The 16,402-nt window shown below is 39.9% G+C and overlaps 1 protein-coding gene and 1 long non-coding RNA gene across 5 annotated transcripts in view; one reads left to right on the top strand and one right to left on the bottom strand.

Moving 5' to 3' along the window:
• Positions 1-2,931: 2,931 nt before the first annotated feature.
• On the top strand, positions 2,932-4,255 carry LOC124314349. Of its 3 annotated transcripts, XR_006911175.1 has the most exons (4): positions 2,932-3,174; positions 3,446-3,592; positions 3,667-3,808; positions 4,109-4,255. It is a non-coding gene; the product is annotated as an uncharacterized LOC124314349 (long non-coding RNA). The 3 variants fall into 3 exon arrangements; XR_006911174.1 differs by lacking the exon at positions 3,667-3,808; XR_006911173.1 differs by lacking the exon at positions 4,109-4,255 and having other exon boundaries at positions 3,667-3,967.
• A 2,984-nt stretch (positions 4,256-7,239) lies between these two features.
• Positions 7,240-16,402, bottom strand: part of LOC124313951 — a 35,685-nt gene continuing 26,522 nt past the window's right edge. Inside the window, exons 7-23 of one of the 2 annotated variants that reach the window (XM_046778825.1) lie at positions 13,939-14,024; positions 13,798-13,862; positions 13,395-13,728; positions 12,967-13,320; positions 12,718-12,882; positions 11,992-12,624; positions 11,792-11,925; positions 11,686-11,727; positions 11,317-11,611; positions 11,050-11,250; positions 10,809-10,980; positions 10,494-10,731; positions 10,304-10,433; positions 10,041-10,227; positions 9,549-9,952; positions 8,853-9,425; positions 7,240-8,787 (exon numbers count right to left, since the gene is read on the bottom strand). In XM_046778825.1, coding sequence (XP_046634781.1) covers positions 8,434-8,787; positions 8,853-9,425; positions 9,549-9,952; positions 10,041-10,227; positions 10,304-10,433; positions 10,494-10,731; positions 10,809-10,980; positions 11,050-11,250; positions 11,317-11,611; positions 11,686-11,727; positions 11,792-11,925; positions 11,992-12,624; positions 12,718-12,882; positions 12,967-13,320; positions 13,395-13,728; positions 13,798-13,862; positions 13,939-14,024 — 4,367 coding nt within the window. In that variant the 3' untranslated portion in view covers positions 7,240-8,433. The remainder of the gene's footprint in view (positions 8,788-8,852; positions 9,426-9,548; positions 9,953-10,040; positions 10,228-10,303; positions 10,434-10,493; positions 10,732-10,808; positions 10,981-11,049; positions 11,251-11,316; positions 11,612-11,685; positions 11,728-11,791; positions 11,926-11,991; positions 12,625-12,717; positions 12,883-12,966; positions 13,321-13,394; positions 13,729-13,797; positions 13,863-13,938; positions 14,025-16,402) is intronic. The other variant, XM_046778826.1, reaches the window with a different exon arrangement.

Below are 16,402 nucleotides of genomic sequence, written 5' to 3'. Positions count from 1 at the left end.
TTGCTCTTCCACATAATCCTTACAAACAAAAACCGCACCTTTTGGCGCTATTATACGTTCTGTTCGTGTTCTCATCGTTCCTTTCTTACTAAACTATTATTCGCCCTTATTTCCAAACTCAAATTTTCTTTTCTTTGCTTTGTTCATGTTTTATTTGAGATAGAACTAGAAAGGAAGGATTTGTACAGAAACTTATAGACTTTAAGCTAACATGCTTTGAAAGCAATACTTCTGCTACTATTGCGGCTTCAGCTAAACGTTTAGCGAATCAAAGATTCGAGTCAGAGCCCTTTTTTTTCTACCGATTTTCTGTTTTTCAGGTTAAAATTTCGCCTGTTGTACCCACGAATAGCTAAGCTTGAAATAAAAGAAAGAGGTTTATTTGCCATTACAGCCCAGTCCTGGGCTTAAGTACTATCAAATTAGCTGAACGATTACCTTCTCAAAGATAATCACACGTCATTAGAAATTTAGCGTGATTTCCCCTCGACAACTTATTCCAAGACTTATTCCGTAAACTCAGCAGCGTAAATGCATTGTCTCTCTTTCCTGTGTTGGTTTAGCGATGCAAGGAATAGCTGATTAGTATTCAAATGGTATTGTTGACACACTTTGGGTCCAGTGAAACTCAACATATGGCAGCTGTTGTTTGTTTGAATTCATGCATTTCCTTATTTCGTTCATCGATCGTATACGATACTAGCTACTACTACCAAGTGCATTTTTATTTGCAAACACCAAATTCAAATGCAGTATAATTCAACGAATACATTTCAGAATTTTATTATTACCGACATTAAGCTACCTACTGTGCATGTCTCAAAAATAAAAATAACGTTGGTTATATAGCGTATATAAGATCAAATTGCATTTTTAAATCAATAAGCGCGCAATAAACACACCTGACAAATTTCTCTAGGCTACAAAACTTAATTGCGATTCGTTGTCTGAAATGCAAAAGTATCACATCGGTCTACTAGATATACAACTTTATAGCGGGTATATGAGACATATAACACTGCCGAGCAAAAGTCTCTTGGCTGATAACATTAGGCTCGCCATTAGGCATTTATAAAGTTGCCGAGTGTAATAAACAGCAGTTTTATGTGACAAAATATAACTACGTATACACTGCACCGTACAGTCTGAGTATATTCCTCTGTGGCGATAAATAAAATGCTTCCAACTCCAGCAGCAATGCAGCATGCACGCCTTATTCCGTAAACTCCGCACCGTAACCTATATGCTATCCGATCCGAGTCGAACTCTTTGATGGAACGTGTAAAGTATTAGAGAGTAGTTTACAGTGAGTACATCGGCTCTATAAGGAATATGCAGTCCGCCACAGAAAGTTTTTTACACTGCCGCTGCTGCTGCGTGCTTCCTGTGCCCATTGATCGTGTATTGTCGGATAACCTCTAAATCCTATGGTGCAGTCAGAGCCGAGAAAGCTCTGACGAGATAGTACAGAAAATCGAATATCGAACTATATTTCAACATCATAAGAAACTTACTGCGGCAATCGTATACGTAATCGAAATCCTGAAACTGTCATACACTCTAAAAGTCATAGGCTACTGCTATACTGGGTTGTGTATAGCTCCATACTTCCATATATCTTGCAGGATCACGGGGGCGTGATTCGAAACTTAAGGCGATGAATGATGATCGCTTCCAATATGCTGCTGCCCTTATTCGACTGTAGGTTCTGTGTCTAAATACGGACCGCTACTTTATTAAATCCTCCAGCTGTGTATCTTACATCTCAATTCTCCGTTTCCCTCGACATAACAAGAAATTTGTGAACGGTCGGAGCTTCTGGCTGCCGCTACCTAATCAAATTATGCAAATATAGGAGAGGCAAATTGACGGCAAGTGAAGAGGGGGCGAAACTCTAGTGGCGGAACTCGTGTTCGAAGTTTTCAGACTGGAAGTAAACCAGCAACTATCCACTGACAAAGAGGAACCGTATGGAGCCACACCGCACATACGCGCATGAGACAGGCACGAGATAATGTCTTGTGAAAAAAAGTTTTTGCAGAATTAATTGAATTTGAATATTATACATTAGCTCTTCCTTTGGAGCTGGAGATGTGTAACTTGAAAGTATTGCGTATCAATTTTTGATACTGTACGTGAACTACGGTAATGCAAAATGTAGTTAATAATTTGGAGTATAAGTTTTATTTTCAAACGTCCAACTATTAAAAGTATGAGGGGACGTTTGACCGTTATTACAGTCGGTAAATGTAGCGTATTTAAATATTCAATAAAATGTACTAAAAGTTTGGTACGCCAGGTTTTTTTATTGCCTGTCTGAGCAGACAGGCAACAAAACGAATATTTCCATTTATTTTCATAAGCAGTTGACAAACACCGCCGTCGAGAAAGAGCCAAACAGGGTTATGGAATGAGCGAAAACTTATTCCCCTATTCTGTTGTAATCGAATTCGTAGACAACGGCAATCGCAAATCATGTCATTAGGGAGCCCCAACCCCCAACCTATTTTTATCAGTTGATCGAAAATGTAATTCTACTAAATGTGCCATCGAAATGATAGGTAACCACTAACACTAGCTCAATTACAGTATTGCTGAATTATATATTCTTCTCATGTTTTATTAGAATTCATCTTAATTATTGGCTGTTTGTATTGGAGATCACCAACCACTCACCAACCCCAGCATGGACCATCAGATCCAATCTCTCATTCCATCTTCTATTGGATAATTGATCGGTGGTTTCATGCGTAAGATCACTTGTCATGTCACTGAACTTTCTTCATTGCAGTCTAATATTTATTTAAAGTGTTGATCTGCCCTTAGAGACAATTTCGTATGTATACTGATAAGTGTTTAATTATTCTTTTAGATCATAGACGTCAAGCATATTGATGACACAAATTATAATCTAGCTGACATTTTTTAATCTTTTATTTATAGGTTCCTAAATTGGTATGGCATAATTTTCAATTGCAAAACTGACAATGGCAATGTTGCGCCTTGCGCGTCACTTTCGAAATGGCTGCTGAGTTTCGACGAAGACGAGCGACTAACTAACAAGTGAATGCCATATGCCAAGCAAAGTTACGCCTTCTTTTCTAGACACTGTTTGTCTGTTTGTTCGAGAACTATTTCTTCCCTGGAATAGTGGAATTATTCATCTCAAAAATGGTAATTCCTGTTTGTATTCTGTAAGGTTATTAGATGTAATTTTTGTGTGGTGAATTTTACAGATAACATAGTCTAAAATTTATAATTGGCAATTTCATCTGATCGTATGACATTTTTCCTAAATGTCGTATCTTGTTGTTCGTACCGGCTGTACGTACTTCAGAACAATAAAAGTGATTATGTTGGTCAACTTTTTAACTCTCAAGTCACACATTTTTATTTGATGATATTGTTTCTGATATTAATTGAGTTTTTATTTTTCTATTAACAGCCTGGTGAAGTCTTAGCTTCTTCATCACAGTCCAATGTGCTGTGCAGTGCAATTAGTTAAGTCAGCTGTCGAAAGGTGTTCTTCTTCCAGGCTTGCTATCTGTACTGGTTGTAACTTTCGTCACATACAGAAACAATTCCAAAGCAAGTGAGTGAATCATGACAGTTGGGGGCTTTTCAAAAAGTCTATTTTCTAATCTTCTTTAATTCATTGTGTAAAAGCATGATGAAGATCTTGCCTTTCTTCACGTGGTTGCTGCAGTGTCATGAGGATGCATGTTTGAGAGGGTCTCTACTATATTGCAAGACAAAAATGTGATGACAACAGGAAATCTGAAAATGATGTACTTGTTTTATAAATCGAGTAGGTTAGCATTTTGTTATTGATGTCGAAGACAAGTTACATCTTATTTCGTTCTTAAAAATCGAGCTTTTGTGGAAAGTTCGGGTAAAGAGTTGTACCTTTTTTGTTATCAAACCAAACACAAATTCCCTTAATTAAAAAAAACCTGAAATGACATATTTGTAACTTTGGTCATCTAGATTGTTTTTTTTTTTTTTTTTAGTTTAAGTGTACATTTAAAATAAATTATTATTGGATCTTTTTTATTCACATTTCAAATCTTATTGCTTATTGGTTTATTTATCTTCTTTTGCTTTGTAGGTGTCTATGGTCTGCATGGTGTACAGTGGTTTTGTAGTCCTTTTCCAGTTGAGAAATGCGCTGAAATGGAGGCTTGTGCAGACTTGCACTTGAACATCATTCTATAAAGTGTCATTTGCCTATGTTGGTTACCATGCAGTAAAATAAATAAACCATTAATAATATCTTACAATTTTACCATTTAAATATTTATTAATTATATAAATAAAAAAAAATTAATTAACGAATTTATATAAATTAGTTTATTAAACAAACCGACCGGTACAAACTGCAGCCAGTCAAGCAGGGGGAGACTCTGCCCGACTGACTCGACCAGGGAGGCTACCCGGCCATGGTTAAGAGAAACCGGAAAAAGAGCGAAGAGAGCCGAGGTACAGTTTTTAAGAGAGCAATGGATCATAGTAGGCTTCCGGCTTAGACTCATGACCCTCCAACAGATTTCGTCGAATCATGCGCCTTGCAAGTCCCAGTTCGACCAGACATCTCCCTTCCTCCTGGTTGTCGCAGCGAGTGAGTGACCACCGGCGGGCGTTGGTTAGTGGTTATTTAGGGAAACGGGGCCACTGAAGAAGGGAGCCCAGATTATGCACTTGTAATATCTACATAACTTATTGATCAATCTTGAATTTCAGCAACGTCTTCTTAGTTTCACCGGTGGATCAAGTCTAAGGAACGGCGGAAAACGAATCAACTGAAATGAAAACGGAGATATTAACTTATCAATAATTAAATGAGACTGTACATCAAGCATTACCGAGCATTACCTCAACGGCGATATAGGTAGCAATAGACGACATATCGACAAAATAAGCCCGACAGCCATCAGGCAACATCGACTATTTTGCACAACACTGAATATACTGCATGGACACCAACATAAGCAAATGGCACTTTAAAGAATGATGTTCAACTGCAAGTCTGCACAAGATCCATTCAGCACATCTCTCAACTGGAAAATGACTGCAAAACCAAACCACTGTACCCCATAACACCATGAACAGCTCAAACATAAAACTGACCATGAAATTGCAAAGCAAAACCACAATAAAAATTTGAAACGTAAAAAATATACCAATAATGATTTACTTGACTGAACTAGAGAGAAAAAGAAATCAAGAAAATGATCAAAGATCAAGATTTCACTTCACATTTTCATAAGGCAAAGGGAATTTCTGTTATGCTGTTTCATCAACAAAAGTTTAAAACTCTTTACAAGTACTTTCTGGAAAAGCACTTATTTAGAAGTCCAAAATAAATTCGACATCAGTAAAATGCTAAGCAACTTTGCCACCTAGTCGACACAATTTTACACATCTACGACAAGTGACAGATTTCTTACGATTAAAAACGACTGAACGGTCCATAGTTAAATGAACGAATGACAGCAGCACCACAGTCTGCATGCAACAGCTCACCACACCATTCACTAGCTGGCTGCACAAAATTCATGTACAAATTGGGGAACAAAGAGTCGCAGACCTCAAGAGGCTTTGAATCTGAATCCTACTTTGGGGAAAAAAACTCAATTACTATAAGAAAACAAAGTGATGTGTAACATAAGAAAATAATAGAATCATGGTTAAACTAGCAATCCGTAAGAATTACTTTTATAAATCGACAGTTGGCAAGCTTATGCAACGGACTTAACTGAAAATTCAACCAGATGTAAAGCAAAAGAGCTAGTAATCAACAAAGTAAAGCCTTACTTACTGTAAAAAGTTGATCAACTTACTTATTTTAAATTGTTCTGAAGTGTTCTGCATGTGACGAAAGCTACATCCGGTATAGGTTGTAAGTCTGCAAGAGGAACACCTTTCGCCAGCTAACTGCAACAAATCCTGCTTAGACTTCACCAGGAGGTTAATAGAAAAAAAAACTCAATTACTATCAGAAAAAAGGTCATTAAATAAAAATGTGTAACCTTAGGGTGCCTTAGGGACGTTAGGGTTAAAATGTTGATCAATAAAATCATGAAAAAGTGGTCTCGATTTCGAATAGTGCCTCGAATACAAATGGCAGAATTTCCTCTCTAACGGGACGAAGACTCTCGCGCCATCTAGTGAACATGATTTTAGCCACGTAGCGATAGCCAAGAGATTCCTTAACCCTCAAGACTTATTTTTTCAACAACTTAAAATTATACAATTTAATAAATAGCTATGTTCTTCTTGTCTCAATGATTAGTTATTACTTATTAGTAATTTATCATTATGTGAATGAAGGACTGGCAACATCCAACCAAGTTTAAATCAGCTGATCGTCTTCGAAAGATTGTTATTGAAGAATAAACATGGCCACGGTCACACTAACCTAACGTTCAAGACAGTAATTTAAAGACGGCGTTTTGAGTCTTATCACGTCGGTATCCTAATAGACTCTTGTTTTGTTCTTCAACCAGAACTGTCGTTGCTTGTGTGTAATGATTTTATTTAATTACTTACGGCATCGGTCTGAAAAGAAAGAATAAGGGTTTGATGCGGTGGCTAGCTCTCGTTTGGCTGAAACTGCTCGCCTATATTCTGACTTTTCAGTTAGTACAGTTTCCTGATTAAAATGCACAATTCCCAGTTAACGAATGCGTCGTTTACTATCGCGTTTTTCGATGGGGAAGTGCAACAAACCTAGCCATTCAATTCTCTATTCATTTGTGTTCCATTGATTTTTCCTGGTTTTGTAACTTATGTATTTTTTGTGATTAATTTAATTTGAACCAATTCGAATAAAATTAGGTAACTGCAATTTTAAATTGAAACTTGAGACCTTGATAAAGTCGTCGAATAACCCCACAAGTCGTTGGAAGCCTTTGGAAGCCTCCAATGGGCTTTCCTCCCACTCCCAGAGTCCAGGAGTGAACATGCCTACGCGGCTACGCACAATTTGTTTATGGAAACAACTAAATTTACTATTGATAGACTCATAGAATAATAATCGATAGAATTCACATTTTTGTTTTTTAATTTTGAAATTAATCTGTACCATTTTATAATGTAGTTGCACAATTTAAACTCCTAGGCCTATCTATAATTGAGGGACCGCTGACGATCGTTGAGTGAGAGTGACTAAATTTAAATAGACACCCTTGGCACTTTTATTCATTAGATATCTGGACCGATATCGAAAAAACTGTGTGGTTGCATGGAAAAATACAGTATATTTGTTTGCGATTCATACATTATACAAAAAAACTTAATTCGCAAGCAAGACTAAAAACGCGGTACCCTAATAACTAAGCTGCATTACTTCACCGCACGTTGAGTTGGAGTCAGTTACCAGTGTTGTTCAATTATAAATGGCTATGGGTTCATATAAGAAACACCTGCTAGGTCCACAAATAAATTGAGCGTCTGTAGTTGAAAAGGTGTGGCGTGTTGATGAAAGCCTACCAACCTTTCTAAATAGTGTAACACGGGGACGTCAAGAAAGAGAGTTAGCTAACACTAACAACTGCTCAAAATAAATAAATATCGATTACACTTTATGTACACTACACGGAAATACGTAAATACAAAAACAACATTGAAATTACCAATGGCTTTTAAGCTTATGTTATACATACATCGTCATTGATTCAGTCATTCAGTTCAACATCCCTTTAACGCCATTGTGCAACATTTCTTAATGTAAGGTATGAGATGGAAATTTAAAGCTCAGAAAACATGCGTCATAGCCAAAGTAAACTTGGAGGAAATCGAATCCATTGAGCTGCTGTCACAAAACTACAAAGTACTTAACGTTGATATGCAAGAAAAGCCAGTAGTCATCCATGGAGTGAAAAGCGGCCTGAGGGAATGTCTTTTTCGCACTTTCCAACAAACACGTACTGATACTGTATCCAGAAGAATATAAAACACCGAAATTAAAATGACACACAAAAAGCACTGGTTTTCAACGATTGCGGATGCATCCGGAGGTAGAAAGATAGAAATCCAGTAGACCAGTAGAAAACGAACAGAATTAAGGAGGGGAGGAGGGGGAAGCAGAAAGTAGCTGTCGTTCGCATGCATATACAATTACTGATAGCATACTACGAGAAATGGGTTGGGGAGGGAAGGTGTTCTTTGGTATTTGGTCTTTTTCCATTAAATGGATTGAAGTAAAAATTAATTTCAAGAGGCAATCACTGGTTTTCAGAACGAGTTGACTAGAAGTTTTGAATACTCGCGCCCATCCATGCTGTTGCATTAGATCAGTTCACATACAAAATCATATTCAACAATACTTTGTTAATCGATGTTTTACACTGGTCCACGGGGACGAAGAATCAGGTATCAGGATTTGTTAATTCATTGCTAATAAAAGTATGAATTAGGTTTAGACAAACAGGTTCAATATGAGTGACGGAGGTCGGTGAAAGTTTGGTCCCTTAGCAAGAGACGTTCAGCAGGATGCACGTCCGTTGTGAGTGGAATGTCCGACGAGATTCGATACTTTTTGACGACTTGCTCGCTGTGAATTTTCTTTGGACGCAACGAAGACGGAGATATGCAAGAGGATTTTTTAATGGATGCGCAGCTCATCAACTTTTTTTTATTGATCCTGTTGAAATCGCCATCATTTGTGGTTTGGGTCGCCGGTTTAACGGTTGTGTTGTAGTAGACCTGAAGCCGTTTAACACGCTGTTGATCGACGGCCAGGCTTCCCGCCGCATCCATTTTCAAGTATTCGCAGTCGTCTTTATTCTATTTGACAATGTTATAGTTGTCTTGGCCGAAAAAAATTTAATTTTCTATTATGAAAATCTTACCGGAAGTTTAGGTGGATTTTCGATGACAGCTCGGACGAACATGGTTCCCTGACGATTCTGAACGGGATGAGAATTGACATCTGTGAGACAGATGTCGCAAAATGGAGTTTCTGGGTTGTGCCAGCATCGTTCGCAGCTGTCGTTTTGCGTTGGGAACCAACTCGCTTGCCTGTCGCTAATTACGTCCTGACACTGATGGTTCCACAGGGCATTGGATCCGATTTTTTCCGGCGAACAGCGGATGAAACATCGACCTCTATACGGTTTGCATTTTATAGTCAAATTACTGACTTCCCTGGAGTCGAGTTCATTTTCTCGGCCGTAGTCGTCAGTCCACCGTGTCCTCGATCGTCTCAATCTATAGGGGGCCATCAAGGATTCAGCATCTTCAGACTCCCGGATCTGAACCTCCGTCTCTTCAGTCGTCACACTGCTACTTTGTTCACCACCAAATTCCGCCGTTGTAGCGCTACTCATCGTGCTTTGTCGTGACCGAAATGAACCTCCACCGCTGGTGCTCCCATTCGAAGGGAATCCGCGTAGCGGCAAATTCCAGCGGATTCGACTCAAGAACTGAAATAAAACAGAGAATGGGTATTGGATAAGAATAAATGACGGAGGTTAGACACTACGTAATACTGAAACATGAATTTCTTCACATCGCCAAGATATTCAATTCGTTTGGAAATGACAAACCTTCCATGCGTCAGAAAATCTATCCAATCCGTTTAATTTTTGACTTCCACCACCGCCACTGGGTCCAAATCCTGAATCCATGTCGTCCCGTTGCAATCCATCACACGTGGCAATGGAATTGACTCGATCTCTACCAGATCTTATCGCATCTCCCGGTCCGTTTGCAGATGTGTTTTCTGCTTGAAGGCATCCAGTAGTTTTGCCAACAAGTTGGTGCGAAGACTGCGGTTCCACGCCGAACGCCCGCAACACTTCAGGACCCAGTCCGGCTCGCTGAAGTAAAGGAGACGAAGCTGGACCCGCCCGGTTACATCTTTTGCTTCTTTTAGGTGCGGGAAACACGGTGTCATCCACACTAGGCTGACTTGTCCTTTTCGTTTTATTGATTGTCTTCAATGTTTCATCTCCTTGACATTCAAAAACAAATTAAGTCTTAAATTGTACGCCTTTTAAAATTATAATATATAAAAGCCTCATAAAATTAATCTCTACCGTCGACCGGAATTTGTTCCTGCGACAGCAGGTTCCTTCTCTGTGGGCTCTCTACCATAGCCGTTGCGTTGAGTAATTCATTCACCGTTTCTCCTTCGGGTAATTTATTCCGGCGCCAAAAACACAATAAAGAACAGGTGTAGTTTGTACCGCTGAACGTCATCATCAAAGCGAAAACCAGTAAAACCTGAATAAAACAATCCATTCGATTTAAAACAAAAATTAGGGGAACCAGAGTAGCAAAGAATATAAATCGGTTATACTTCTAGCAGATGTAAAAATGCGGCAATACAGTGTGCGCTAAGCGACATCCAACGAAGATGACTCAACATAGTTCCAGTCAATAGAAGGCTCAAAATTGCTAGCAGTAGGCAGCGTTGGTTGTATCCGGAACTGCAATCGATTCAATTTAAATAAATTGGGAAATGCAGGAAACATTTACAATGCTATTACCTGATCTCCGTTACATTAGGAACCTCTTGAGTGAAGGCGTTGAACTTCTCAGAAGAAACGTCCCTTACCCGTGTCGACATGACATACAAGGATAGGATAGCAATCAATAACGTACAATAAATCAAACAAAAAAAGATCCCAGAGATGGAGCTGAGCTGGGAAAACCAGCTAACGAACGGCGATCCCGTTGAGAATTCTTCAATCAAACTCTGGACACCCGACAACGACAGTGGAATACCTGTACAGAGGAAAAATAAGAGAGAAAATCATGATGATGGTAAAGAAAATTTCACAGACATTTAAACGACATGTTACCTATCGACAAGCCAACCAGTCTGACATTATTCTGATTAAACTTATCCGAAACTTCCTCTTCATCCGGACGGTGGATAGCGTTCATTTTCAAGTACATGATCATGGCCCAAACGGTCGTCACGAATTGATAAGTCGCCACAGTCAACACGATGGTCCAGAATGGGTCGGAAATCTGTGACGAAAGGAGGCGACATTATCGACAACTTCTTAATTTATTCTACTTGATTTGAATTAAACTTACGATGGATTCGGTTGGCAAAAAATAGACAGAAGAAGGTGGGACAAGTGCAACCCCTAACTGGATTTGAAACCAAGCCCAAACACAGCGATGCCGATACCATTTGATCGACAAAACAATGACGCCAATTACGACAATGAAACTGGATGTGGAGGCAACAAAAACGATGATTTTCCACAGGTCAAATGTTGCATCGGTGTGCTGCTACGCAAGAAAATCAATGTTATTTTCATCATCATTTTGGAAACAATATTAAACAAATGGACGTACCATCGAGTCCCTTTCTGCGTACAGCAAAACAACTGTCCCTTGATGAGAGCAAAGGCAGCGGAACGCAGACGGGTCCGACAGCCGTTCGATGGAACAAGAATTCATGTCCCAATAGTCCCATCCACGGGAATGATTTGTGGGTTGAAGGAGCAACAAGGCGCAAATATATTCACCGCCCCTTATCTGCAGTTGTTCAACCGTCGAAAAGAAATCCATCGTCACGTTGGAACCGTTTGGTTTATTGAGAAAGAATTGGGCGGGCGCAAGTTGCGTAAGATTTTTGAAACCTGTTTGACTTTATTCCGAAGGGAATTGGAATATTAGAACAATAAAATTCAAGTGATATTGCAACAATTAAGATACAAATACCTTGGCAAGAATTTCAAACGTTCTTTGTACTTGAGCTCTTTCCTGTAGATGGAAAGAATCAAACAATTTGAGTAAAGGACAACGAAAATAACAAATTCTGGTTTACTTATTTAAGTCGGTGTCAATGTCGCTGTTCTTTAATAGATGCGATTCAATGGCACCAAGAGGATATCCTCCTTTCGGACTGATGCCTAACAGAGTCAAGTGATTCTGGATGAATCGCAGGATCGGTATTCCTCCCTGGTAAAAAAAAATTCAAGAAAATTTCATTCATTTTCCATTATCAACTGATGGCTTCCTACTTACATCCAAGCGGAAAAAGTCTTTTGGCATGGATAACAGGGCATCAAGTGCATACAAGTATTGAATAGCTGTCGAGTTCCAGAAGGACTGTGGTAAAACTTCTGTCCTTTTCCAGAGAAAAGCCTCCAAGCTCATGGCTATTTCTAGCAGAGCGTTGCCTTCACCAGGCAGATAAGGGAATTGGGTTGTCTGTTCGGTCTCCGCACTTTTCAGATCTGCAAAATCTTTGAGTTTCCTTTGAATGAAATCGGCAAATTTGTTGATGATGGAGGCAATATCGGTGACGGCATAGCCCAAAGTGATCAACTTCAACTGACGGTAGAGTTCGGTGACTTCACGATCACTGCAGTCGGAAAAATCTGGTTCGCCCCATTTCCAAAATTCCCGAACTGCAGTCGCTGCGATTTCGCTGTTGTCTATCGGCTGTTTAACGGAGAGACAACGTCTCCTTGTCACGCCAACGTATCCGGCTGGACAGAATTGATAATTGGTGACGTCAACTGCCGTCATAAGCCATTCGACGCCCCGGTTCTTCTCCTGGGGACAGGCTCTGTCCGGACGAACAACAAAAATGTGCGTCGTCTTGTTTGCCAGTTTGGTTCCATTTTCACCTCGGCATGAGTAATTGGTGCTATGCTAAATAATGGACGACATATTTCGGTTATCATCCATCACACGGAATAAGATCAGGTGAAATCGAAAATCATAAATTGGAAGAAATCAACGAACCTGAATCGCAGTGATTTTCAAAAGACTCCCGACTGGCGTCAAATCTTCAATGATCTCATCACATGACGATCCAATCGGCCGGCCATTTTTCAACCAAACGTACTTGGTCGTCGTCCGCCGGGCCAGATGGTTCTCATCACGACACGTCAAATTCACGGCCGTTCCCTACAAAAAAGTAACAAGGATTTCCAATTTTGTGTCAATCTAATATTTCTTTTTTTTTTCTCCGAAAGAGAAACAAGAAAATACCGGCAGGACAACGGGATTGATGGGCATCAGGTCGAGAATGGGAGGAGTGATGACGTCGAGAAAGACGCTCTTCCGGACAGTCTGTCCCCAGTCAGTGGCCCGACATTCAAATTCGCCACGATCAGCTAACGACGCCTGTTTCACCTCCAAATAAAACGTGAAGAATCCTCGAAGGTCCTGTTTCTCGTGGATGAAGATGGACACGTTGCGCGCCAGAGCAAAAGAGTCGTCCACCCTATGGCCATCCTTGAACCAGCCCATTTTCAAATCTTTCCTGCCCGAACCGTTTGCGTTGCATGCCACTGTGAAGGGATAGCCTTCACGAACCTGACCTTTGACGTCCAGTTTTACCCACTGCATGAATAGATGGTTCGAAATAAACGTGAATAAATTGTGCATTAAACAAAATGATGGCAAGAAATTCGGACCTCGATGATGAGAGCTGGAACTTGGACAATGCTGAGGTTTCGAATGGCGATGGCCTCGCCCTGCACTTTCCATGTTTTCGTGTTTATTTGGTTGACGAAGGACGAATAAGAGTTGTTCCACTGCTGTGGGATGTAGGTGATGGGGAATGGATTTATGATGTCACGCGGCATCCTCTTCTTGACGCCAGTCCAAGAGGACCCTATTTTGAGGAGCGAAGAGGTTCGTCCTTTTGCGGGCGCCGTCATGGGACCCTGCTGATGAGCCGCGTTCGTCCAGCTCATATTGTACCTTTCGGAATTCCACATGATGAACTGAAGCCGATTCGAATTAGGTCTATCACAAATAAACAACAAATCGCGTCAAGTTTCTGTATCTTATCAAATTCTAAAACTATTAACTTACTCGAGAAGATCGACAGAACCTATCACCAGCTTGAATGCTGTGAGTTCGTCGGCCATTTTCCTTAACTAAAAACAAAAATGTTGAGTATTTAATTAACACAATTGAAGTTCTTAACTTTCCCGTCGGTCGGAAGAAACTCACCTCGGTCGTGACTCCGTCCACCAATCGTGTGTCATTAAAAGTGATCGGTCTGTCCAGTTCAACCTGTCCAACGATTCTCAGTGGCACTACGGGAAACAAGTACAAAAGAAAATCTCATTAAAATTTATACCCGGATTAAATCCAAATCCGACGATCAAAAGGTACGTTATTTGAAATAACGCCAAAGCATTGAAGCGTACTAAATTGGCAATCTTGCAACAACGTCATAAATATCGTCCGTGTCACGACCAGACCAGAAGAGTAACAACAAATTCCTATCTGATTCCCTACATTATACATACATGCACAAACAGAATAGCTGCACGAAAACAACTCAACTCCTTCCGGTGACAGGCTTACAAGACGACGGGAATAAAATACAAAAACAAAAAACAAGAAACTTGTGGAAAGTTTAACTCGGCACACGGAAGACTGACGTCCCGGACAGTAGCACTGGAAACTATTTAAAACAAAAACAAAAAAAGGCGGGGTCGGTCGGTCGGTCGGTCGTCAGTGTGCGCTAGCAAAAGTAGAGAGTGGAAGTCTGTTATTACGACTTTGAGCACTATCCCACGGCTCGTCTGTCTGCTGTCAGCTTGGCAGATTTCTTGCGTTATTGACCTTCCGTTTGCTTTGAAAAATTAAATTCGAGAGTTTCGTGTTGTTTCTTTACCTTTCCCACCCCTGCGTCGACGGGAGTTTCAATGTGATGTTGGCGCCGCATTTCAAGTTTGAAACCAAACATCGCCATTAAAAGTAACAAAATCTTATTGAAGTTTGCACCATGCAATCAGTCATCCTTTTCATCGCGCACGCCAGCCGCGATACTGCTAATGTTGGCTTAACACTTCAAGTCGAATTTGGCGACTGCACAAATGGCGCGGCAAAAAACTTTTGGCGTGTTTCGTAATTAGATTTCTCCATCAGCAACCTTTTGCGTAATTTCTAACGAGCTCCCAGAATTTCCAAAAGTAGGCTACTCAAAGGTTCGAACCACCAGCAATGTTCTTCGAGAAGGTCGTTATGATACAGGGGGCCCTCGTCCTGATATTCGCGTGACTGTTGAATGAACACGGAAGCGAAATACGTTTCCCTCAACTTGCAGACTCTGATTTATTTTATTTTTCCTCCTTTTTTCCACGCAATTATAAGTGGAAAAGGTCAGAAAGATCAGGCGTAACTAGAGCAGCATAATGTTTACTTTTATAAGGTCCACGTTTAGCGTATATGGCATAACAAGTTTCTGGAAATCAAAACCTCGCCACTAAAACCACGACCTCGTCGTTTCAACTGAGTAAAATGACAATCTTGAACTTTTTAAATCCACGCTTTCCCCAGCTATAATAACATTATTCCCTTGTTTTTTAAAAAAGAATTGAACAATAAATAAATACACAGGAAAAGACTTTGGTGAATAAGAATCCATCAAGCAATCGATTAAAATTATTCAAAAGTGCGTTCAGTGGGCCAACCATACAATTTTTCACACCATTTGAAATTTTCAACAACAATATTCCAAGAAGTCTGCGAAGAAACGATAATGAAAGACATGAAATATAATTTTTAATGATTATTATATTCTAGCGTTTTTTTCCCGTCTATACTAAAGGGCTAAGAAATCGGAAACCGCCAAGTTCGTCGTCGTCGTAAAAAAAGGGGTATATAAAATTGTATGAAACCTTTTTATGATTTCATAAAGAATAGAAAGCGGTAATAGAGACGTAAAAACTCCAATGGCCGCGCATTAAAGAAACCACTTTTCTTTTTTTTTCCCCTTTCTAATTCTGAGAGGAAATAATAATAAAAAATATTTCTTGTAAACTAAACCTTTTGTGGGCAGACTTTTCTTTATAGACAAATGAAGGGTATAGAATGAACGTCTGGAAGTGACGAGCTATACACGTGGAGCGGGAGTTGAAGCAAGGTGGGAGTGGAGTCGGTGTGTAGCGGAATTCGACTCCGGTTGTTGGCGAGGTGGAGATGAGTGTAATGTATACACACATGCACACAGCAATGGCAATGTACTGACGCATTAAGCGTGTACAGCACTTTGCGATTCAGGAAACAGGAAAAGCTTCGTCACATCTTTTTTTTTTCTTTAAATCAAGCCCCCCGAAATCGCATTGAAAGTGGCCAGAAGAGAAAAGAGAAGATGAAAAAAGAGATGCCAATTTTGAAAGGGAAGTATGCGATACCGGGATTGGGCGGCACTTGGAACAGTAAATGGCTCATCCGGGTTAACAAACATCAACAAGACTACAAACAAAGAATAACCTTGCCCGTTTTGTCAATAGGCTATAAAAAGCCCTTTACAGCGTACAACATGTGTACTACCGGTACAAAAGGGGAAATTTGGTGGTCTGTCATTTCACTGCGATGCGGTAATTACGGTTACAATCGAGGGAAAATAAAAACAAACTCAAAATTACCGCAATGACAAATTACAATTAATTTTAGGATGGGA

This window comes from Daphnia pulicaria, chromosome 10, assembly GCF_021234035.1.
Source record: "Daphnia pulicaria isolate SC F1-1A chromosome 10, SC_F0-13Bv2, whole genome shotgun sequence".
NCBI lineage: Eukaryota > Metazoa > Arthropoda > Branchiopoda > Diplostraca > Daphniidae > Daphnia > Daphnia pulicaria.
The sequence above is the reverse complement of the archived record's forward strand: the minus strand, read 5'-3'. Positions and strand labels throughout refer to the sequence as shown.